The 27013-nt window shown below is 35.0% G+C and overlaps 1 protein-coding gene across 1 annotated transcript in view; it reads right to left on the bottom strand.

The window, feature by feature from the left end:
• LOC129774058 (uncharacterized) overlaps window positions 1–27013 on the bottom strand; it is a 78874-nt gene that overhangs the window by 18811 nt on the left and 33050 nt on the right. The window contains exons 8-10 of the mRNA XM_055777755.1: window positions 15700–16002; window positions 5930–6165; window positions 274–688 (exon numbers count right to left, since the gene is read on the bottom strand). Of these exons, the coding sequence (XP_055633730.1) occupies window positions 274–688; window positions 5930–6165; window positions 15700–16002 (954 nt within the window). The remainder of the gene's footprint in view (window positions 1–273; window positions 689–5929; window positions 6166–15699; window positions 16003–27013) is intronic.

The following is a 27013-nucleotide window of genomic DNA, read 5'->3' as shown; positions in this document are numbered from 1 at the left end:
CTATATACTCAATTTCAACCTAACTCTGACATATCTCTAGAAACTCAGAAAATTAGAAAATTAGTGATTCTAACGTTACGACACGTAGTGTGCTGTTATCCGTTATCGAAACTGTATTCACAGCCTTCATGTCACTAATGTCCAATGCCCATAAGCTCGATTCAGTCTTATTTCAACGAACATTTGTCACATTCACTGATTTTCGAATTATACCCCAACAATGCAATCATTTGTAAATGTTGAAGTACATAATACACATTCATTCTCACGTACATGGAGCTGTTAACAAGCCCTGGCCACACTGCATGAAGTCGTACACGAACGGTTTCTCCAGACTGGCCGTCTCCACCACAACCTTCTGCATGAGATCCGGATGGTTCGGACAGATAACAGGAATCGGACCAAATTTCAGCATGAAAAGCCTATGGTCATTCCGGAACGCCTTTTTCAGGTTTTCGAAAATCTGAACCGAGTTCTTCTGCGCGAACTCCAGTCCATTGCCAAAGAAGGTAACTTGCGGTTCCACTCCCGGTATCTTCTCGGAAAACTTGAACCTTATTCTACAGTACACATACAGGCAAGTCCAAATGACTGCAACCAATGCCAGTGCAGGGATCATCGTAATATAGTAAACACACGCGCGCACCCAACGCTTTACACTTGTACCACGCGGAGGATCGAAGGAAAACTAACCTAAGGATCACACACCCGCTTCTTCTGGGGTGACCGAATGGAAAAGCGCTCACTGATTCGCTAACCAACCAACACAAACGCCACAACGGTAGGGATGGTCATGTTTCGTACTTCCTTTCGAGGCATATGCATTGGCAATGTGAACAGCATTTATGAAGGTGAAGAAAAGCTGAAAAACGGTTGCTTATCGAGCGTCGGATGTGCTTGTGAAAGTAAACTTGTAGAAAAAAAAAATGCGGCGGCAACTGGATGGACAGACGAGCTTCAATTTGTTGCTTACAGCAAACCGACTTGCGTGTATTATGTTAAACGGCTTACAGAGTTCGGCAGTAAAAATCTGCTGACTGAGTAATCAGCGGTTAACTGAAGTGAACATTAAATCAGCCAATGATTGCATCCACTGCAACTGTATTTCAACTGGCCGAAAATATGGCAGGAATCGGAACGAGGCTCATTGCAGAATAAGTGCTTCAAGTTATTGATGCTTGTTGCTGAGCCACTTCTTGTAGAATAAATGTATTTGATATTACAAATTATGCAAGCCAATCATTGGGCTCAGAAGTGAAGGTCAAAATTTGATGAAATAAACTTTTTTTTTTGTTGATGAATTGCCATTCAAGCCGAATGGCAAAGTTAAAAATAACAACCTGACTGGAATAGAACCTCCAATTACTGGGATGGAAAATAATATGTTTCATTTCCTTTTTAATGTTACAAGAGATTCATAAACGCAAAACATATTATTTAGAGCCAAGAGTCACGGTTTTAGAGTTTAGAGTGTTTGGAAACAAGAATTTGGCGGGCAGATCAAAAAGTTTAAACGAATTTTGCATGCATCTGTGGAACGAAAAACGTCGAACAAATGAAACTCGAATTCGAGACACATCGTATCTAACAATCGCAGAAATTCTCTTGATCGCAGGAACACAGCTGGTACGTTTTATATTGACCTGGACGATGACCGGTGTTCAGTCGGACCGGACTAAGTAACAAAAAGTAACATTCTACTTCCATCAGATCACACTAATGCTGCAAACAGCCATGTTTATGGCATAAACTAATTTTAACAAATCAGCAAAAATTTATAATAGTGTGCAATCAATTTTTTTCTTTATATTTCTGAAGTTTATGCATTTAAGAAGATACATAGATTCACCGAGTTATAGTAGTATCTGTTCTAGTACAGCCATAACAATAAACTTCAAATGCGTGTTTTTCGAAACTATGTTCTTCGAACTGGCGTACACGATATCTCAAGTTCTACTGAACCAATTTATGTCGAATTTATATGAATACAATCTGTATGCTTCTCTCTATCGCATGAATCAATAAAAAATCATATTTCTCAAATTTTAGTATTTAAAAAAAATGGGAAACATAGATTAAACAGTATTTTTTTCAAACGGCCGCCATTTTGTCAAAAACATATTTTTGATTCATCTGAGGTTCATACGATTGCGGAATTTTACTGATTCAGAACTTGTTCGAATTTTTTGTTTCTAATAACCAGAAGGGCTCGAATCGTGTACGCCATGGTGTTTGTTCTATTGTTGAAAGATAGATTAACAATTAATGGTATGACGGATATTAAAAGTAATCTTTGTTTTATTCAAAAGAGGACAACTTATATGTTGTATTTATTCGTGTCATGAATTCATCAAACTCATACATCAGTTCAATTTGGATGGCGAAAAGCGAAAAAACAGAATATCTCTAAATTATCTAAACCAGATTGTACCAGCTTGTAGTATATTTGTCACAAAGTATGATCACCTCCAAACTATTTTCCATTGAAACAATGCTTTGTTTGTAACTGTATTCAAGATGATCGGGAAATGTTCTTTCGAAACAAATTTGAATCACAACAGTTGGAAAAAATATTAAAAACTTTGGAAAAACAATGAAAATATTTAGTCCGTTTGGATATTCCTCACAGCGAATTGGGAAACGGCATCTAACAAATACCATATGACAACCAGATGTAATGAGATATTTGAACAGATTTTTTGCAGAAAATTCTGCATTTGTCTTTTTCAGTTTTAATTTAAATTTAAATTTATACAATTATACAATAATTAATTTAATTTTTTTATTTTTTCATATAAAATAGAATTCATGTAGAAAATTCAAAAAAAAATAGTACAAGATGGTAAAACTATTTTTGACGTACTTCGTGGAACATCGAATTTTCATGAATTTTCGAAACTTCGAATTTTTGTAAGTGAAAAATCATTTTTAACCACAAATTATGAATTCTGGTATGATTTAAAACAAAAAAGCTCTTTATAAATCTTCTTCTATATGCAGCCATTTTCGAGATATTTAAAAAAAATATTTCAAATTTATTGTCTTTTTTATAATAAATAGGCACTTTTAATATGTTTGTCATGATACTCCGTCATGTTCATGAAATTTTATGAATTTGCTTATAATTTTCAACATTTTTTTTCAAATACATCATTATGGTAAAAATATATATTTAAGAGTTACGTTGAAAAACATTATCGCTACGTTTTGTATCAACCCACATGTCTTCAAATGTTTTTCAACCTAACTCCTAAACATATATATTTACCATAATGATGGATTTAAAAAAATGTTGAAAATTATAAGCAAGTTCATAAAATTTCATGAGCATGACGGTATAACACGACAACCATATTAAAAGAGCCTATTAATTATAAAAAAGACAATAAATTTGAAATATTATTTTTAAATATCTCGAAAATGGCTGCATTTAGAAGGAGATTGATTAAGAGATTTTTTGTTTGAAATCATATTGGAACTCATATTTTGTGGCTAAAAATTATTGTTCACATACAAAAAATCGATGTTCCACAAAGTACGTAGTTTGTACTCATTTGTTTTGAATTTTCTACATGACTTCTATGTTATATGAAGAAATAAGAAATATAAAAAATAAATATTTTAGATATTGCAAATTAGTTTTTTTGTAAATAAAAATAAATCAATTTTTTTCTCAATGTATTTTTTTTTTCAAGTTTGGATATCAATACTCTATAACCGTTTCTAAGACACTATTTCGGTAGGACTCATATGTTTTGAGATATAAATTATCAAAGATTTTTCCTACTAAAATCGATACGCCCTTTTCAAAAGTTAGAATTGAGTCAAATAATTCTCAAATGCTGTGGAAAACTCATATTTCCTCCAACCGTAACGGAATTCAAACTTTCATTCGTATCAAAAACACAAGTTTTTAAAACCTGCATTTTAGTTCAATTTCATTTTGAATTGCACAGATCCCAGAGGACAGTGAGAAGAATTCATAAGGAGAACTAACCTAAAAATTAATATATAATTTTCTACAATACGATCAAATTCATATTTAACCCTTTGCGGTCGTATTAAATTTGACCATGGGTATCATATTGGTCGGAAATATTTTCACTTAGAAAGGAGTGACGTTAAATTTTGTAAGATTATATGCACTATGAGAGTATGAAGGATGAACAATATTCATTTATTTTCTTTGTAAACTTTAGATGAGTATTTAGTAAACAACACGTTTCCGTGTTGATATCTTTCGATAACACTCAAAATGCAGTCCTGGTTTTCGCATGTATCACAAAAATAATTAGTTTGGCGTCTTCCGTCTTTTATCTTTTTGTTTGAACATACACAATCATGTTCTTTATATTTGCACAGTGCCGCAATACATGGAGTTTCCAATTGAGCCTTTCCTCGAACATGGGTGAAAACTTTTATTTATACTGAGCACCGTTATCTATTATTCAGAAGAACACCGTTGTGATTTGTGAACAAGTTCGCTAGAAGAATTCAGAAGTTCGTTTAGAAAAAGTTTAAATTGATATATTGTTGCATAAAGTATAGGATTAGCATTCATTCTTGCTGTATTGGCTGAGAGCAGACAAACGTTCACAAAGGGTTAACACGTTAAGCCCAGCGTCGGTCCCTAGGTGCCGACGTTGATCTTTTTGGTAGGAAAGCGCTGACTGACTGGGACTGACAGTTACAAATTAAGAAAATGAAAATAAATATGATTTGTTTCCAGATGTTTTACAAAACTACTTTTTACAAGACTGCTTTTCAGCCGGATCTCTGACTATTTTCTTTTACTTGGATGACATTAACGTTCCCAGTGGAACTTTTGCCTTCTCAACGTAAGTATTAATTGTGTCATTTTTATTAGTACTACTTAGTTGAGATTTCTATGCCGAACAACACGCCTTGAATGTATTCTGGAGTGCCAAGTTCTAGAAACAACACGCCTTGAATGTATTCTGGAGTGCCAAGTTCTAGAATACGCGTGACCACAGTGCTAGTCGGAAGAAATTTCTTTGGCGAAAAATCTCCCGGCCAGAACGGGAATCGAACCCGAATCCCCGGCATGATAATTTGGGACGCTAACCACTCAGCCACGGGAACACCTGACTATTTTTTATTTATACAATAAGTTTTTTTGGGAGCTGGGACCAACACGGATGTTGCGAAAACTTTTTTGTTTGATTTTGTGAGGTGGATCCCGTTTTTCGTGCGGAACGTGTTTTCTGGAGTTTTATGGAAACAAAATCAACTCTTATAACAAGTTCAGATTTTACATCATTTTCATCAATAGCTATGCATTAATACAACTGAAATCAGGTAACGCTCTTATGCTGGACACTTGTAAATATTGATGTAGTACTTGGCTTGAAAGATTCACACGGACAACACTAAAATGCAAGTAACACATGGGAAAAGCAAAAAACGCTTGATATAAGCAATTATATGATTTAAGTGACATAAGTATGCAAATTTGAAACAACACTAAGCAATGCAGAATCATAAAAAAAGAAAACTTTTTTTTTCAATAACGCGGTCGAACGTATTACAACCGAAGATGTTAAGTGGATCAATTATCGAAAGTTTAGAATCGGTTGGTTACGTAAAAGATGGTTGTCAGAAGTTTTTTTCATCTAATAATCGATTCTCATCCATTCCACGCACATGTAACCAGATCATACTAATCTACTGAAGAATAAAAACGAAACCTTTGCACACGTAAAAACAAACAAGTGAATACGCTACGAACCTTTTTTACATCCAATGTGCGTATAACCCACTATGACTCAATCATTTAGTTTTTACTTTAAACTATACTTATCGTTATCATATACATACACTTCGCTGCCGTCAATCCCAGATCAATCCGCAGGAACGTGTAAACAAACGGTTTCTCCATACAGTCCGGATCGTTTATCAATTTGCTCACCACATCCGGATGGTTCGGGGCGAACACCGGGATGGGTCCAAATCGGAACTTAAATAGTCGCTCCTCGGTACCGAGGAAAGCTTGATTTATACTTGTGAAGGTGCTCAAGGAGTTTTTCTGCCAAAACTCCAGCCCATTGCCGATGATGGGTTTCACATCTCCCACGTCGGGTATGTTGTCGGCGAATCCATACCGCCAGCGGAAGTACAGCACCAGCGAGAGGATAATCGTAAGAACTATCACGGCAAAAGTCACCAACATAGCTCGCTAGATTTAGTTGGGCGTGATTTCCGTTGAAAATCGATCGAACTCACTGACCATTGAAACGAAACTGAGACCGCGGATTCACCTGGCTGAGTAGTTTTTCTCACCTTTTTTGATTACGGGTGAAACTGTTTTGCGTACGACTCGTCAGAGTACAAGACCGGCATTTCAACGCACAATGTTAGGCTAATTCGCCGAACGGTTCGATCGATTTGATTCGTTACATTATGACCTATTGTAAGTTTAGTTGTCTTGTTGCACTGCCGGCTGATTTCAACTATCTGTGCGTTTCCTCTGTTACCGATTAGAAACATAATAGAAAAATGAAAAAAAATAAACGTTGCAGCAATGTGTGCATCGAAATTCTTCGGAAGCCTTCTCAGTCGAAGCAAAGTGTGTTATCTCCGTTGCAATGTCAGAGGAAAGTGGAAATCGTTCGTGAAATCAGGTATGTGAAACCGCGCGGTAGAAAAAAGAATTGGAAATTGAGTCCTTTGTTAGGAACTTGTTCTGAACGGTCAAGTAGTTCGGCGGGGTTAAAGGCAATTGAGGGGCTCGCGGCAAAATAGAGTCAGCTGCATTTTTTTTTAATTTCGAATAAATCGCAAAAAAACGTATTATTGAACCCGGATGATAACATGGAGTAAAACCTTCTGAAAAAAAGTAGAAGGGTCTGAGCTTAGGGCCATGGACGGAAGTTTGACGTAGGACTGTGATTGTTCTGAAGAGTTGTTTTTTTTAAATGTAATTCTTTTCATTGTTCAGAAATCTGTTAGTTTGACTCTTTTGAAACTCCAAATAGAAGCCCTGAAAAGGGCCGTTTGTTATATGTACTCATAACCGTCAAACGGTTTGTAACGAACAAAAGAAGAAAATAAGCTTCTGGCAGGATGTTGAACTGTATAACTGAAAATTATTAATGAATATCGTCACCCCGTCATATACGTCATATGCTTTTGCTGTTTTACAGTCTAGTTAGCGAGTAAAATTCGATCGTTTTTCCGGCCCAATCTGTCATGAAATTTGAGTGATGCATGAAATCTTGCATCTGATTACTTCAACATGTTGACATTCTAAAAAGGTCTTGCTGATTTGTTTAATAGAACTAATTATTGCACATAATTTTGTGTTGCATACATCGTTCATGGGAACGAACTCATTGAATTAAAAAAAAACTCACATAAAAAAATGTTTCACAATAACTTGACATGTGATTTTTCTCCACTTAGATTTGAAGATGAATGTGTAGCAGAAATTCTTCGATTGAAAAAGCTTATGATGGCCAATCGCATAAAATTTGTAAAGAGTGTTGAAGATTATTCGAAATATATGATAGAAATACCAAACCACGCCTATGACAGCCGAAAAAATTCGAAGAAGACGAACCGTAGCCATATTGCATGTAAACTCAGCTCGAATATTAGAACTTCTTCGAAGAAACGTGTTAAGAATTATTTAAGCAGGAAATCGGAAATAGGAAATAGGAAATAGGAAATAGGAAATAGGAAATAGGAAATAGGAAATAGGAAATAGGAAATAGGAAATAGGAAATAGGAAATAGGAAATAGGAAATAGGAAATAGGAAATAGGAAATAGGAAATAGGAAATAGGAAATAGGAAATAGGAAATAGGAAATAGGAAATAGGAAATAGGAAATAGGAAATAGGAAATAGGAAATAGGAAATAGGAAATAGGAAATAGGAAATAGGAAATAGGAAATAGGAAATAGGAAATAGGAAATAGGAAATAGGAAATAGGAAATAGGAAATAGGAAATAGGAAATAGGAAATAGGAAATAGGAAATAGGAAATAGGAAATAGGAAATAGGAAATAGGAAATAGGAAATAGGAAATAGGAAATAGGAAATAGGAAATAGGAAATAGGAAATAGGAAATAGGAAATAGGAAATAGGAAATAGGAAATAGGAAATAGGAAATAGGAAATAGGAAATAGGAAATAGGAAATAGGAAATAGGAAATAGGAAATAGGAAATAGGAAATAGGAAATAGGAAATAGGAAATAGGAAATAGGAAATAGGAAATAGGAAATAGGAAATAGGAAATAGGAAATAGGAAATAGGAAATAGGAAATAGGAAATAGGAAATAGGAAATAGGAAATAGGAAATAGGAAATAGGAAATAGGAAATAGGAAATAGGAAATAGGAAATAGGAAATAGGAAATAGGAAATAGGAAATAGGAAATAGGAAATAGGAAATAGGAAATAGGAAATAGGAAATAGGAAATAGGAAATAGGAAATAGGAAATAGGAAATAGGAAATAGGAAATAGGAAATAGGAAATAGGAAATAGGAAATAGGAAATAGGAAATAGGAAATAGGAAATAGGAAATAGGAAATAGGAAATAGGAAATAGGAAATAGGAAATAGGAAATAGGAAATAGGAAATAGGAAATAGGAAATAGGAAATAGGAAATAGGAAATAGGAAATAGGAAATAGGAAATAGGAAATAGGAAATAGGAAATAGGAAATAGGAAATAGGAAATAGGAAATAGGAAATAGGAAATAGGAAATAGGAAATAGGAAATAGGAAATAGGAAATAGGAAATAGGAAATAGGAAATAGGAAATAGGAAATAGGAAATAGGAAATAGGAAATAGGAAATAGGAAATAGGAAATAGGAAATAGGAAATAGGAAATAGGAAATAGGAAATAGGAAATAGGAAATAGGAAATAGGAAATAGGAAATAGGAAATAGGAAATAGGAAATAGGAAATAGGAAATAGGAAATAGGAAATAGGAAATAGGAAATAGGAAATAGGAAATAGGAAATAGGAAATAGGAAATAGGAAATAGGAAATAGGAAATAGGAAATAGGAAATAGGAAATAGGAAATAGGAAATAGGAAATAGGAAATAGGAAATAGGAAATAGGAAATAGGAAATAGGAAATAGGAAATAGGAAATAGGAAATAGGAAATAGGAAATAGGAAATAGGAAATAGGAAATAGGAAATAGGAAATAGGAAATAGGAAATAGGAAATAGGAAATAGGAAATAGGAAATAGGAAATAGGAAATAGGAAATAGGAAATAGGAAATAGGAAATAGGAAATAGGAAATAGGAAATAGGAAATAGGAAATAGGAAATAGGAAATAGGAAATAGGAAATAGGAAATAGGAAATAGGAAATAGGAAATAGGAAATAGGAAATAGGAAATAGGAAATAGGAAATAGGAAATAGGAAATAGGAAATAGGAAATAGGAAATAGGAAATAGGAAATAGGAAATAGGAAATAGGAAATAGGAAATAGGAAATAGGAAATAGGAAATAGGAAATAGGAAATAGGAAATAGGAAATAGGAAATAGGAAATAGGAAATAGGAAATAGGAAATAGGAAATAGGAAATAGGAAATAGGAAATAGGAAATAGGAAATAGGAAATAGGAAATAGGAAATAGGAAATAGGAAATAGGAAATAGGAAATAGGAAATAGGAAATAGGAAATAGGAAATAGGAAATAGGAAATAGGAAATAGGAAATAGGAAATAGGAAATAGGAAATAGGAAATAGGAAATAGGAAATAGGAAATAGGAAATAGGAAATAGGAAATAGGAAATAGGAAATAGGAAATAGGAAATAGGAAATAGGAAATAGGAAATAGGAAATAGGAAATAGGAAATAGGAAATAGGAAATAGGAAATAGGAAATAGGAAATAGGAAATAGGAAATAGGAAATAGGAAATAGGAAATAGGAAATAGGAAATAGGAAATAGGAAATAGGAAATAGGAAATAGGAAATAGGAAATAGGAAATAGGAAATAGGAAATAGGAAATAGGAAATAGGAAATAGGAAATAGGAAATAGGAAATAGGAAATAGGAAATAGGAAATAGGAAATAGGAAATAGGAAATAGGAAATAGGAAATAGGAAATAGGAAATAGGAAATAGGAAATAGGAAATAGGAAATAGGAAATAGGAAATAGGAAATAGGAAATAGGAAATAGGAAATAGGAAATAGGAAATAGGAAATAGGAAATAGGAAATAGGAAATAGGAAATAGGAAATAGGAAATAGGAAATAGGAAATAGGAAATAGGAAATAGGAAATAGGAAATAGGAAATAGGAAATAGGAAATAGGAAATAGGAAATAGGAAATAGGAAATAGGAAATAGGAAATAGGAAATAGGAAATAGGAAATAGGAAATAGGAAATAGGAAATAGGAAATAGGAAATAGGAAATAGGAAATAGGAAATAGGAAATAGGAAATAGGAAATAGGAAATAGGAAATAGGAAATAGGAAATAGGAAATAGGAAATAGGAAATAGGAAATAGGAAATAGGAAATAGGAAATAGGAAATAGGAAATAGGAAATAGGAAATAGGAAATAGGAAATAGGAAATAGGAAATAGGAAATAGGAAATAGGAAATAGGAAATAGGAAATAGGAAATAGGAAATAGGAAATAGGAAATAGGAAATAGGAAATAGGAAATAGGAAATAGGAAATAGGAAATAGGAAATAGGAAATAGGAAATAGGAAATAGGAAATAGGAAATAGGAAATAGGAAATAGGAAATAGGAAATAGGAAATAGGAAATAGGAAATAGGAAATAGGAAATAGGAAATAGGAAATAGGAAATAGGAAATAGGAAATAGGAAATAGGAAATAGGAAATAGGAAATAGGAAATAGGAAATAGGAAATAGGAAATAGGAAATAGGAAATAGGAAATAGGAAATAGGAAATAGGAAATAGGAAATAGGAAATAGGAAATAGGAAATAGGAAATAGGAAATAGGAAATAGGAAATAGGAAATAGGAAATAGGAAATAGGAAATAGGAAATAGGAAATAGGAAATAGGAAATAGGAAATAGGAAATAGGAAATAGGAAATAGGAAATAGGAAATAGGAAATAGGAAATAGGAAATAGGAAATAGGAAATAGGAAATAGGAAATAGGAAATAGGAAATAGGAAATAGGAAATAGGAAATAGGAAATAGGAAATAGGAAATAGGAAATAGGAAATAGGAAATAGGAAATAGGAAATAGGAAATAGGAAATAGGAAATAGGAAATAGGAAATAGGAAATAGGAAATAGGAAATAGGAAATAGGAAATAGGAAATAGGAAATAGGAAATAGGAAATAGGAAATAGGAAATAGGAAATAGGAAATAGGAAATAGGAAATAGGAAATAGGAAATAGGAAATAGGAAATAGGAAATAGGAAATAGGAAATAGGAAATAGGAAATAGGAAATAGGAAATAGGAAATAGGAAATAGGAAATAGGAAATAGGAAATAGGAAATAGGAAATAGGAAATAGGAAATAGGAAATAGGAAATAGGAAATAGGAAATAGGAAATAGGAAATAGGAAATAGGAAATAGGAAATAGGAAATAGGAAATAGGAAATAGGAAATAGGAAATAGGAAATAGGAAATAGGAAATAGGAAATAGGAAATAGGAAATAGGAAATAGGAAATAGGAAATAGGAAATAGGAAATAGGAAATAGGAAATAGGAAATAGGAAATAGGAAATAGGAAATAGGAAATAGGAAATAGGAAATAGGAAATAGGAAATAGGAAATAGGAAATAGGAAATAGGAAATAGGAAATAGGAAATAGGAAATAGGAAATAGGAAATAGGAAATAGGAAATAGGAAATAGGAAATAGGAAATAGGAAATAGGAAATAGGAAATAGGAAATAGGAAATAGGAAATAGGAAATAGGAAATAGGAAATAGGAAATAGGAAATAGGAAATAGGAAATAGGAAATAGGAAATAGGAAATAGGAAATAGGAAATAGGAAATAGGAAATAGGAAATAGGAAATAGGAAATAGGAAATAGGAAATAGGAAATAGGAAATAGGAAATAGGAAATAGGAAATAGGAAATAGGAAATAGGAAATAGGAAATAGGAAATAGGAAATAGGAAATAGGAAATAGGAAATAGGAAATAGGAAATAGGAAATAGGAAATAGGAAATAGGAAATAGGAAATAGGAAATAGGAAATAGGAAATAGGAAATAGGAAATAGGAAATAGGAAATAGGAAATAGGAAATAGGAAATAGGAAATAGGAAATAGGAAATAGGAAATAGGAAATAGGAAATAGGAAATAGGAAATAGGAAATAGGAAATAGGAAATAGGAAATAGGAAATAGGAAATAGGAAATAGGAAATAGGAAATAGGAAATAGGAAATAGGAAATAGGAAATAGGAAATAGGAAATAGGAAATAGGAAATAGGAAATAGGAAATAGGAAATAGGAAATAGGAAATAGGAAATAGGAAATAGGAAATAGGAAATAGGAAATAGGAAATAGGAAATAGGAAATAGGAAATAGGAAATAGGAAATAGGAAATAGGAAATAGGAAATAGGAAATAGGAAATAGGAAATAGGAAATAGGAAATAGGAAATAGGAAATAGGAAATAGGAAATAGGAAATAGGAAATAGGAAATAGGAAATAGGAAATAGGAAATAGGAAATAGGAAATAGGAAATAGGAAATAGGAAATAGGAAATAGGAAATAGGAAATAGGAAATAGGAAATAGGAAATAGGAAATAGGAAATAGGAAATAGGAAATAGGAAATAGGAAATAGGAAATAGGAAATAGGAAATAGGAAATAGGAAATAGGAAATAGGAAATAGGAAATAGGAAATAGGAAATAGGAAATAGGAAATAGGAAATAGGAAATAGGAAATAGGAAATAGGAAATAGGAAATAGGAAATAGGAAATAGGAAATAGGAAATAGGAAATAGGAAATAGGAAATAGGAAATAGGAAATAGAAAATAGGAAATAGGAAATAGGAAATAGGAAATAGGAAATAGGAAATAGGCATTCTGCCTTATAAAGGAAACACAAATTTCTGCAAAAAACTAATCAAGCAAGTGGAGCCAAATTTGACATTTGAAGGTTTTAGAGGCCACGAAACGTTTCTAGGGAGTATAAACACTCCTCCTCCCTCTCTGCGGGGGGGGGAGGAAATGCTGCAGAACTCGAGATTCAATGAATAAGAACAATATAAGGGACAATAAATGTTTCTATCGTGGTTTGAAACTCGCATAACTCGAGAATCAATGAAGCGAACGGAACCAAATTTGGCATGTGGAAGTTTTAGAGTGCAATAAATGTTTCTATGTTGGATAGACACCCCTCCCACTTCCTAAGGGGGAACTGACATGCAAATGAAACACGAATATCTGCATAACTCGAGAATTAATCAAACAAACGAACCCAAATTTGGGATGTGAGGGTTTTTGGGTACGTGAAATGTTTTTATGATGGTATGAGTATATGGATTGTTAGTCACCAACGAAATTAATTTTTATTCGAAAGTGGAAATAAATTTTAATGTGATAAAACGCACTCCTACATCTTCTTCTATCTAAATAAATAAAAATGGATCGCCGAATGTGTTGATAAGAGCAAAACTCGAAGAAGGAATCATCCGATTTAGGGCTATCTTCATTCTATCATATTTTCTGTATCAAACATTTATTCGATGTAACGGAGAAACATGTTATTTGCAAGTGATTGAAAAATCGTGAACGAGAATTTTGTCTGAAAATAGTCTGGTATTATAATGACGAGTTTTGGTAGAAGTCCTAGAAAATCTAAATTAAAAGTAAATTGTAAAGGGTTAATTAGAAGATGAATCAATGAACAGTTCTGCAATTGGACCCATGATCGTAAGTAAGAAAACGTGAATGTTTGCCGGGTCAGCTAGTTATTTATAAAATAATAAACATATAAAAAAATCTATGATATAATCGCCAGGTTGACCTGGGACTACCGTTGCCTTAGTAATCATTTGTTTGTGTTGTTGAAATCATTGATTGAATGAAATTATTTTCTAATTTATTTGACAAACATACTTGCTGTGCAAGTAAAGAATTTGAACAAACACCATGTAATGTAAGACAACTTTGTTTCGATGGCTGTGTTAGAGAACATACTTCGATGAAAACAAAATTTATACCGCGTGCCGCGTAAATTTTAAAAACCACGTAAATTCTAAGAACGCGTAAATTTGAAAACCCATGTAAAAATCTAACAAACAGTGAATTATTAGTTTAAAATGCAACCCATATTATAACAATTGGTTAACTGATTTTTCCTTTTATTTCTCAGCTTCTGATCAGTGATACAACACAAATTTATTTCGTGAAAAGTCAACGTTTTTTTACGTGGATTTTGGAATTTACGCGGTTTTTTTACGTGACACGTTTCCCCGTGTAAAAAGCGACTCCAGTGTACATTAAATATGTATACACTGGAGTCACTTTTTACGCGATTGATAAGTGCCGCGTGAATTCCAAAACCCGCGTAATTACAAAAATCTACGTAAAAAAACGCGTAAAAAATGCCTAAATTTCGAAATCCGCGTGAAAAAACCGCGGGAATTCCGAAATCCGTGTAAAAATAAACAGCGTAAATTCCTGAATCCGCGTAAAAAACGACTTCAGTGTACTGTTTATAAGCACAGAATGATTATCGATATGAGTAAGGCTTATATCGGAAGTATGCCTACAAGAGGCGATTGAATTCTGTTTCTACTGTTTTATCCAAAGTCAATCATTAAAGAAAATCATTTTACTGCTACTGAGGAATGTTAGAGAATCACGTATTATTTGAAAAAGTGTACATCGAAGTGCTTTTTTTATTTGACATGCTGCTTCATTGGACATGTATACTCCTCGTTCAAGTCTACATAGTTCTTGGTGACTAGAAAAACCTGTTTTAAGTTTTAGTCTATTGTTACTGCTTTATCCAAATTAAATTATGAGAGAAATCGATAGAAAATCACTCGTGCTGACAAATATTGCAGAACTAAAGATATGAACACTCGCCTGAAAAAGCGACTGACTTTTGTTCAACAATATTTTCCCTAAAATATACATCAATTTTTGCATCAACCGTATTTTTGTGCCACAAATTCAACCTCGTGAAAACCTGTCAACTTCGTTAGATGTTCATAAAATTGTATAACACACTCAGATCGAGATTCTTATTCGGAAAGGGTTTACTCAGTTGATTTACAATTGATAGTTTGTATGACAAAAATTACAATTATATTCAACGGGAGCAGGGAAAAAAATTCTGCGTCGTAATTTGAATAAACAAGCCAAAACGAAAATTATCATGAGAGGTTCAAATTGATCCAACAGTCGTAGCACCAGAGTTTCCAACCAAATTTTCTTGGATATTGCCAGTTTTTTAAGCATGCCAGCAAAAATCTAGTTTTTTTTTTTTATTTTTACGACCTTATCCTTATCCTGACCTTATAAATCAAAATCATTGACATCACTGGTTGTAGAAGGTATTTTAATTAAGAAAAAAAAACAAACGTTCAAGAATTTAAGATCAAAAAAACCCACATTCATTCGATTAAATAAAAATATCCCAAACACAACATTTCAAATTGTATTGTCAAATGTATCAAAAAATAGAATAACAACTGGGTTAATATTTATGAAATAATCGAATAATGATCCACTGTTGATAACTAGGAACATTTTTATGTGCCACTCAACTAATACGTACATGGTTGCGCCGCCAGTCCCTCGTCGACGCGCATGAATTTGTACACGAACGGTTTCCCCAGAGAGGCTGGCTCACAAATCACTTTCTCCACCACTTCAGGATGAACCGGACAAATCACCGGTATTGGGCCGAAGCGCAGTTTGAAGAACCGCTTGTCGGTACTGTTCCAAGCTCGAACTAGATTGTGGAAGGTCTGCAGGGAATTTTTCTGGCAAAAATCCAACCCATTGCCGAAGAACGGTACCAGAGGCTCGACCTCGGGAATATTGTCGGCGAATCCGTATCTCCATCTCAAATACGCCACTGTCGAAAGAACGGATCCGACAAGGAATATAGCTACCGTCACAAACATTGTAAACAATTGCGTTTAGCCACGATTTTAGTGAAAAATCGTACCAACTCACTGACCATCGGATTAAAACTGATTCAATGGATGCGTTGGGAGTGATTTGAAAGTGTGCTTTTCTGTGTTCTCATTGCTATCGAACGGTACGCCCCCATACAGTATTACACAAAAGTGTGAAACTCATATTTAAACACGTGCCGTTCAATTGGAAAGAAGGGTACGTTTGCTGCTGCGTTTTCATTTATTACAATGGGCATAAATTGTGCGCTCCAATCGATTCATGCGGACGTCAATAATTCTTCTGCTTGCGATCAAGAACCGAACGTAGTTAGCATTGTATTAGCATTGTGAGATATTTGAATGTTTGAAAGATATCGTCTCAACACTATAAGGAAGGATGAGATATGGGAAATCATGTCAACATAACAAACAGATCAAAGGAATTATTAAACAGTAAAAAAAAAAAATATAGCGGTTCTAAATTTTCTTTGCGTATGTATCTCGTATGTAGTTGTATCACGATTCGGAAATGTTCCGTAGATACTCGTTTGGTGTGTATACAAACTCAAACTTAATAGCCTCTGCTACATTAGTATAAGCTTTAAATCAAAGGATATGCAGACATGGTGAACGGGTTCCGAAATGGTTGATGACATATTTATGATAAACAATCGTGTTGAATTATAATCACTTCCAAAAATATAGCCGAAAATTAATTGAGTAGTAAAGTTCACCTCACTGACATAGAAATAGGGAACCAATTATTAAAACACATGTTTATGGTATGAGAGTCAAATATTTGATTTTTGAACTATTGTCCATCCCTAGCTATACTTTCTCCCTATCTCTATGTAAATTTCAGGATACTACACCTCATCAAGACTTCAAAACTGCATTTGCCCGATGAAAAAGTTTGACAATTAGTTTTCCAATTCCAGTTTTCATCATCCATAAGAAATAAGTAGTTCTAGATTAGTAATGTAAACAACGCTCTACGGTATGTTTATCGTGAATGAATCCATTTCAAACACGGAAGAACTGCATTGAAACTCATGCCCAGGTTCTCACGAACGGTGTAGCGTCGCATTCGATTGAATATGCGTGATTTAAAACCTATAGTAATCGACTTACCTACAACAGGGCTTATCAGTTAGTTGGATCGATCCTTTGACAGTCAGTCTAGTTTAAACCTTCGGCAACGTAGAACAAAAAGTGGAAAGATTCAATAGTTGTTTAGTATTTTAACTCTTGTTCAATAAACGTTGATAGATTAACATTTGTTCAAGTTAGATAAAATTATTCTGTTATCGTATTCCTAGGTTTTCTTTTCTGAAATAACACATTTTAGTGGAACCTGACTTTGGAATATACATTTCGGTACCGTTATAATTTCGATACCGATCATTGTATATTAGTATGAATTTGTAACTGATAGTGGATTTGTTCCATCGGTGTAGAAACGAAAATTGATTAGAGCGCTGATTTTATTTTTCCGTTTTGTATAGCACAAATATATGAAAAGCTGGAGAATGGAATTGATCTCCAGTTCCACCCATTACAGAAGTTTTCGGCAATAGTGAAGCGACAGTTGAAGGTAAAACATAACGACATTGTAAACAACGATTAGAATAAAAAATGGTGGAATCGAGTAGCGATTTTTGAATCGATAAAAGTTTTTCGATTCATTGAATCGAGATGTAGAAACTAATCAATGCTCCATCGATTGGAAATTTTCAAAAGTAACCCCGTCTGTCTGAATCAACTCATAATGATCGATCCATGCACAACCACCAGAGTGTACCTATGTATAATCCTAGTCTCTACTTCAGGCTCAATGTTTGTTCTAATAAATGTCACAAAGATTTTCAACCCGGGAATATCCTGAACTGATCGGGAAATGAATCCGATATCTAAGAGTTTGCAGAAAGAATGAATGAAGAATGCGCAGACTGAGTATGCGAGACCACTTCTCCAACATCAGCACTAAGGACCGTATCGTTATTTATGGGTACGCCTTAGAGTCTCCGTCTGAAAAAGACTATAGCTTGTTTTGACAGCTGTTTATTTTTCTCCTGTTGTTGACACAGTTAGCGTTCAGTTAGCATTGTTAAAAGATCGTTTTTTCCTAAAAGTGCAATCATGAGAGGGCTAACAGAAGAAAAACGAAAATCCATTGTGACCAGATACTGCTCCGAAACAGGAATATCAATGAGAAAATTGGCGAAGGCGGAAGGAGTAAGCGTCCATGCGGTTCAAAACGCTATCAAGCGATTTGGTATGTATAATACATTGAAGGATCTACCCGGTCGCGGCAGAAAACCTGGGCCATCCAAGCCAAACTTGGATAAAAAGATTTGCAGGCAATTTGAAAGAAAAAAGGAATTATCGATACGGGATTGCGCAAAAAAGTGTGGAACATCAATCGGTATGGTTCAACGTGCCAAAGAACGTAACTCACTGAAGGCATATAGAAAGCAAAAATGTCCCAAACGCAGCCAAATTCAGGCAAGTTCCGTGAAAACCCGTGCCCGTAAGCTTTACGATGGGATTTTAAGCAAACGCGAACTGTGCATCGTCATGGATGATGAAACCTACGTCAAACTGGACTACAAAACTCTTCCTGGGGCACAGTTTTACACTGTAAAGCAAGGAACAGATGTCCCGAACGCAGAGAAGTCAATTTTTTGCGAAAAATTCGGTAAGAAAGTGCTGGTTTGGCAAGCTGTTTGTCAATGTGGCATGAAATCATCTCCTTTCTTCACTCTCGGGAATATGAATGGTGAAATTTACCGGAAAGAATGTCTCCAAAAGCGTGTGTTACCGCTCATCCGAAAGCACACTGGTCCGACACTATTTTGGCCTGATTTGGCATCATGCCACTATGCACGTTTGACCTTGGATTGGTATCGCGAGAATAATGTCGATTTTGTGGAAAAGGAGATGAATCCTCCAAATTGTCCGCAAATAAGACCTATTGAAAAATTTTGGGCTTTGATGAAGGGACGACTGCGGAAGAAGGACAAGGCAGCCGATGACCTTGAGCAGTTCAAAAAGGATTGGATAAATGTGAGCAAACAAGTCGATGAGACGGTTGTCCAGAACCTAATGAGGGACATCAAGAAGCAGGTGCGATCATTGGCGCGAAAATCAGAATCTTGATTATTTTTTACTGTTACTCCTTTCTTTCATTCATAAGATACAATATTTTGATATCAGAACTGAAAAATAAATGCAATATTTGAAATAAAGCTGTGTTTTGAGCGTACCCATAATTAACGATACGGTCCTTATCAACGTCCACAGCCCTCATCTAGCTAGCACCGATGACGATGAAGAAGAATTCTACGCGCAGCTAGAGTGCCCAAATCGCCCAGATCGCTGCCCAAAACACGACATAAAAATCGTCAGTGGTGATTTGAACGCTTAGATCGGTCAAGAGGAGGAGTTCAGACCGGTAATTGATAGGTTCAGCGCTCATCCGCGAACCAACGAAAGCGGCCTAAGACTTATCGACTGGGCTGCCTCCAAGAACATGGCCATACGTAGCACCTTCTTCCAGCACAGCCTCCAATACCGTTACACCTGGAGATCAACTAGCAAACGGAAGCACAAATTGACTACGTTTTGATCGACGGTCGGCACTTTTCAGATATCAGCGACGTCAGAACCTATGGAGGCGTTAACATGGATTCAGTGATGGTCAAACTGCGTTCTAAACTGTCAATCGTCAATAACATAAGATACCAGCGCTCACCACGGTACCACCCACGACGGCTGCAGGAGCCGAACGTTGCTGCAACATACTCGCAGTGTATTGAAGCTACGTTACCGGGGGTTGACGAACTGGATGCTGCTCCCCTCGATGAATGCTGAAACACCTTGAGAGCAGCACTTAGCAACACAACAGAGACCGTTATTGGGTATGAACAACGAGGACAACGGAACGAATGATTTAATGATGGGTGCCGAGCGCTTCTGAACGAGAAGGATGCAGCATGCACAGCCGGATCTTCAGTCAAGTCAAGTCCAGTCAGATTATCTGCTTCGCCGACGACGTGGACATAATCAGATGAACTCATGCAGATTGTATACTCGACTGAAACACCAAGGAGGCCTGATTGAGTTTGCGATCAATGCGTCTAAGAATGAACACATGTTAGCAGGAGGGACTAATCGTAACAGAATTCTTCTTGGTAATAGTGTTGTGATCGACGACGATGAGCTCGAGGTGGTAGAGTAATTTGTCTTCTTCGGCTCGTTGATAACAACTGACAACAATAGCCGTGAAGTTCGAAGACGCATTGTCTATGGAAGTCGTGCCTACTATGAGCTCCGTAAATCTTTAGGGTCCAACAAACTCCGACCTCATACGAAGTGTACCATGTACAAATCCTTGATTCAACCGGTTGTTCTATATGGGCCGAAGCAAGGACGATGGTCGATGCGGACTAACACCTGGTGTTTTCAAACGCCGAGAGCTCAGAAAAATATATGGCAGTATACAGGAAAACGGAGTATGGAGAAAGAGGATGAACCACGAACTTGCGCAACTCAACAGCGAATACCACTCCACCATCCAGAAAGTCGCAAAGGCTCGACAAGTGCGATGAGCAAAGCATGTTGCAAAATTGCCGGACAGCAGCCCTGCAAATATGGTGTACCCATCAAATCTGGTGGGAACAAGAAAAATACTGCCCATGTTTGCATTTTTGTTGTTTTTTGTCTACAAACGTAACCATGCAAATTTCTAATGAAATAATCGGCCCAGTTGAAGGATATTATCAGCAAAAAGAGGGCCCAGGTGATTTTGCGAATTAAAACGTCTATTTATGCGGACAATCAATCGTCTAGCTATGAACATTTGTTCGCATAGCTAGACGTAATTACCAGGTTGCTCGGTCTGTAGCGTTAGTATTTACATTTCCGATAATAGTCAAAACGTCTCCGTCGGTAGTTTCAGTTGTTATCGGATAAAATCAAAAACGTTTGGAAGAAATTTAGTGAAATGTCTGGAAAAGATACTTTGGATTTGTTGCGAGTCTATGATAGTACTTTTTCCTGAATACTCTGGGATATGATAAGAATAGCAATTTCGTGATTTTTCAATTAATTGAGTTTGTAAAGGCAATCTACAGCATGATTTACCGATATCACGATCAATAGCATTAAGATGGTGGAGTGACTTACACCACCGATATGAGTAAATGCCGAGTAGGTGGAATAATTCGATGTCGAATCCGAGGAGTTATAATGATAACAACCAATATTATTTTAATTTTACTACTGATCTGATTGTTTCATTAATTACGTGAAGATTCAAATGCAGAAATCCAAGTAATTATAACATTAAAAAAACATTCAAACAATTGCTTCTCTTTGTTCATCGCAGTGCTGCGTACAGAAAATAGTAATTATATGAGCAGCGTTTCAATGGTTTTTTATATTCATCTATTGGGAAACACTAAATAATAAAACACTATCGTGACAGGCATGTTTGGACTTTACAAAGACTTATAGCTTACATCACATAAAACTGATAATTGTTGATTTTCAAACGATGTATAAAAGCTGTATGGAACTACGTCTGTTATGCGGACAAACAGTGTTTTTTCTGAAACGTTTTTTCAAAACGTTTGTTCGAATGTTTTCGAACAAAAAATGTTTGCATGTTGAACAAACGTATTACATTGCGTAGAATCTATAACGGCGAAAAATCCGATTTTGTTCATTTTGTCACTTACGTCTCCTATACAAACATGGGCAGAAGAAAAACCCAGCGATCGATCAGTTGGGCCCAATTTTCCATTACTCGGCCACCCATTTCAACCGGAATGTTGAGAATTTCGCGTTGGATATTGTCTCTGAGCTTTTAGAAAACTGCTAGCTTGTTTTCATAGACCAGTGACTTGACATGGCCCCATAAAAGAAAATCCAATAGCGTCAAATCGCATGAACGAGGTGGTGATCGTGGCAAATCGACAGTTCCATTTCTCGAAATAACACGTTCACCAAACTAACTTATCAATAAATCTATTGTAACGTGCACTGTGCGGCAAGTGGCACCGTCTTGTTGAAACCACATATCATTGATGTTAAGATCTTCCAATTCTGGCCAAAAGTAGTCTTCCAAAACGTCGCGATATCGCTCTTCATTAACGGTAACATGACGGTCGTTCTCATCGACGAAGAAATACGGCCCAATCATTTACTTCTCCGGCATGAAACCAGTATTTTTGGGGATGCAATGTTTTTATTGAAGCACATGTGTGTTTTCATCTGACCAATAACGCATTTTGCTTGTTGACAAAGTCATTTAGTCAGAAATGAGTCTCATCGCTGAAGGTGCTTTATGATGAAAAACTTCATTTTCTTCAAGATTCGCCAGAGTCCAATCGGAGAGCTTTTGGTGCTTTATATGGTCAAGTGGCTTCAGTTCCTGAGTCAATTTGATCTTGTAAGGATTTAGCCCAAGATACTGAACCAGCGAAATTGCACAAAGAACACACTGAATGACGCTTGGAAGTAGCAAATCATTCTTATTGCACAACGGTCCAGGAAGCGCATTTAAGTGAAAATTTCCATCTAGAGTCCGACAGTTGTTCTCTAAACAAAAACTGTCCTCGAAAAAGTTGTTACATATGATGGAGCACTCATTTTTATGTTATCAAAAATAGGGTGACCAAAATTTTCGATAAAATAAAAAATCTAACTTTCTTATCTTTATAGATAAAGGTAAACATAGTTGGACAATGTTGTAGCCCCAGTTATTGTAAGTAACTTTATAGAAAAAAGTTTTCTTCTATCTTTTGAAATGAACAATATAGCCCCTTTTCTAAGTTGCGTTAGGGTAACCATTAAAAAAAGGTCTTTTGTCCTAACTTTTATATCTGAAATTCTACATCAAAACTGTATTCTATGACTACACTATGTTTATTTTTTGTTTCGAGTGAACTAAATATGAAATCATAAAGTTTGGGTGAAAACCCATCAATAACATTGAGTAGGATTAAAATATTGACGAGGTCTGCATGCAAAATGTTTGCCTTGAAAAGCTCTAAAAGTTGTACGAATACAACTTTGATGTATAATTTGAAATATAAAAGTTAGAGCAAAAACACATTTTTTTCCATGGTCACCCTAAAGCAACTTAGATAAGCCATGAAAACAACTTAGTGCAAGATCTTTATTCTTTAGACAAAAACTTTCTTCGACAAAGTTATTACATATGATGGAGTGCTCATTTCTATATTGTCAAAATAGGGTGTCCAAGCTTTTAGGTGAAATCAAAATTCTAGCTTTCTTATCTGTATAGATACAGATAAACGTAGTTCGACAATGTTGTAGCTCCAGTTATTTTAATCAACGTTGTAGAACAATGTAGTTTAGTATCTTTTTATGTAATCGATTTAGTGTTGTTGCATTGGGGTGACCATGAAAAAAGGGTTTTTTGCTCTAACTTTCATATTTCCAATTCTACATCAAAATTGTTTTCGGGCGAGCTTATCAAGACCAACATTTTGCTATGGAGATTGGCAATATATTAAGGGGGTGGTACACTATAAACACCATAAAGAATTGAGATTTTTACGATTTTTTTCAACGAGAAAATAAATTACTATGATTAACTCTTTGTGGTCGTTTGTCTGCTCTCAGCCACCATACCTTTATTACCGTTCTGGTCGTTTGTCTGCTTTCAGCCACCATAGCAAAAAACCATGCTAATCTTATATTTTACCCAACCAAGTATCAGTTTATGCTTTTCCTAAACGAAGCTTGATGTCTAGTGAACCTGTTTACGAATCAATACAATGCTTCTATGAGTAATAGATAACGGTACTCAATATCAAACCTACACAAGCGAAGCACAGTGCGTTGAATACATAGGAATGTGGGACAAAATTCACAAAAGCAGAATTTAGCCACTTTGAAACACTTTGGTGTGATTGGAAAGATTGCTAATAATTATCAAGACTACTGTTTGCATAAATGTCTTATGTCATTTGAATAATCGCATAAGTGTCCCAAACGACAAAATCTTTTTTATATAAAAACATCACATTAAAATACATTGTTAAATTAAGCCTTTGCGGTCGGAATTATTTTCCCTGGAAAGAGATCTTCTTACCTATCCACGCTAATAATATGTTGTTCATACCGAGTACCGTTACCTATTATATATAAAAACTCCTTATGAATTCGTGAAAAAGGTTCACTAGACATTCATTTACAAAAAATGTAAACTATTATATCGTTGAATTCAATGTTTAGTATCATTCCTTGTGGCTGAGAGCAGACAAACGACCGCAAAGGGTTACTTCATATATATAGTTCACAAAAAAAGTTTATTTTTACTAATCTTGCATGTATTACTGCTTTCTCAAGTAAAAATAATTCCGACCAGTACGACACCCATGCCCAAATTTAATACGACCGCAAAGGGTTAATCTTATATCACAGTTTCATTAGGTATATATTATTAAACAAACAAAAAATAACTTCTTCTTCTTGAATGGCGTTAACGTTCCCTTGTGGAACTTTTGCCGTCTCAACGTATGCATTAACTAGCGTCATTTATTAATACTTGGTCGAGATTTCTTAAGCCAAATAACACGCCTTGAATGTATTCCGAGGGGCAAGCTCTTGAATACGCATGACCACAGTGCAAGTCGAAGGAAATTTCTTTTACGAAAAATCCCCCGGCCAGAACGGGAATCGAACCCGAACACCCGGCATGATAATGTGAGACGCTAACCACTCGGCCACGGGTGCACTAAAACAAAAAATAAATTGGGGCCAATTATACTGTCCCCTGAATATCTGCAACCGGTTTGTTGAACCCTTGCAGCCAAAACCTTGTAAACTGGTGGGAGTTTTTCTAGCGGGCCGATTTCAACCCGATTTTTTAAGTGATCTTGGATATATTTCCTATCATCGTACGTAGGATTTTTTCAAAATATTGATTTTTAACGAAATGGCTATATTTTTTGTAAAAGAAATACCTTTTTGGCCTCAAAAATCGAGTTGATCTTCCTGTAACTTTTGTGTTGCCAAGTTGGACATGAGGGCTTTTCTAGATGCTTCTGACATCCGAATATCTGCTCGTTCGATTCGTTCCTTATCCGATTTTCAGCAGTGATTGTTGCACTCCGGTCCAAATTCAAGTTTAAGTTCCTTCATTATCTCCAAAACGCTTTGTATACCATCATTGAAGTCATAGGTTGCTTTATTTGCTGCAATTTCCATGCATTTGCATGCATCAATATTGCACATCCTCCGCTCTGTTCGGAATAGTAAGCGAATCAAGTTGAGTCTTTGATCGACAAATGCACATAGGACCAATTCAAAAAGCAATTCAGATATATCCATACATTATATTGTTTGATAGCATTGGTAGCCAGGAGGATATCCATTATCGTAAGCAACTGATGTATGCGTTGCGCGCATTCTTCACGCGCTCCTTAAGCAAAGACTTAGGATCACTGGATTGAAACTTCGGAACGGAGCATCGGGCAAACCTGAGACAAAAGCTACAATAAAGTAGACATCCCAACATTTACAGCCAGAAATATATTTTCCATAGTATACTACCCCCTTAATCCTACTCAAAGTTACTGATTGTTATTCACCCTCAAACTCATTCAAACTCATGATTTCAATTTTAGTTTACTGAAATACAAAACATAACATAGTCTTGAAAATCTCACATTTTATGTAGAGTCAAATATGCTCTTTCAAATGCGCCAAGAAACATTTTTTATGTTAGCCCCAAAAAGAACGACAAATGAAGAGGGCGTATTTTTGGGGAAGCAATATCAATAACTATGAGTAGAGTTGGGATATTGACAAATTATGCATCGCAAAATGTTTGTCTTAATATCCTCTAAAAGTTTGTATGTAGAATTTGAAATATAAAAGTTGGGGCAAAACAGCCGTTTGTTTCATGGTAACCCTAACGCAACTTAGAAAAAAGCGCTATATCAGTTATTAAAAGAGTTAGATTAAAACATTGCTCTACAAAATTTCTTACAATCACTGGGGCTACAACATTGTTGAACTATATTTTCCTCTATCAATAAAGATAAAAAAGTTGGATCTTTGATTTCATCGAAGACTTCAGTCCCCTTTTTTTGATAACATAAAAATGAGCGTTTTTTCACATTTTTCACATGCAATTTTTTTATCGAAGACAGTTTTTGTCTAGAGAATAACTGTCGAGAATATTTCGAGAATCCACTTTTTACGCAATACATCAATTCCTTCTATAAGGTAAATTATGTTACGCAGTCGAAATCATGATCATGGTTTGTCCACATTTTTGGATGCTCTAATTCAGCGCACCTGTGCCAAATCAGGTATTCAAATGTTTCAAAAACTATAAATAAAATTGTCTTTTTCATTATTTACAGTAGTTTTAGTAGATATTTTTACGAATTCACATGTTTTAAGGGTTATAAAATCCAGCTTCTATCGGAGTCAATACGCACCTCTTTTGAGCTTATTTTCAATCGACCACCAGATGATTGTTTGGTACGTATTCAGATCTCTTCTGGATTATAACACTTACAAATATTGTAAACATCATGCTTGCACACCATTTGTATCAGATTTATATATCTAAATAATGTAATGGATCTCCATGACGACGCTGATGTTGGATTGTCCACATGATTAATATGGCAACGCTTGGCGCGCTGCAGTTTGTTTTGTCTTGTTGTCCATCGCGCGAAGTAGAAATAAAGTTTCTCTGTCCTGTTCACCTTTAAAATATCCAAGAAAAGGCAATAATCTGAAGAAAGCCTAAATTATTAATGGACCAATATGATGACAGAAAGCTTAAGCAATAAGAAATACAAAATATACTTGAAATTCAATTTTTTTTCATTAAAAAATGGTCTGAACGACTTATGGTATTACATATTAGCAGCTTGAGACTTGGGGCTTTTCAACAAACCCAAACTCGTCTTGATT

Source organism: Toxorhynchites rutilus, chromosome 3, assembly GCF_029784135.1.
Source record: "Toxorhynchites rutilus septentrionalis strain SRP chromosome 3, ASM2978413v1, whole genome shotgun sequence".
Lineage (NCBI taxonomy): Eukaryota > Metazoa > Arthropoda > Insecta > Diptera > Culicidae > Toxorhynchites > Toxorhynchites rutilus.
Note: the sequence above shows the minus strand (reverse complement) of the source record. Positions and strands in the feature narration are given on the sequence as shown.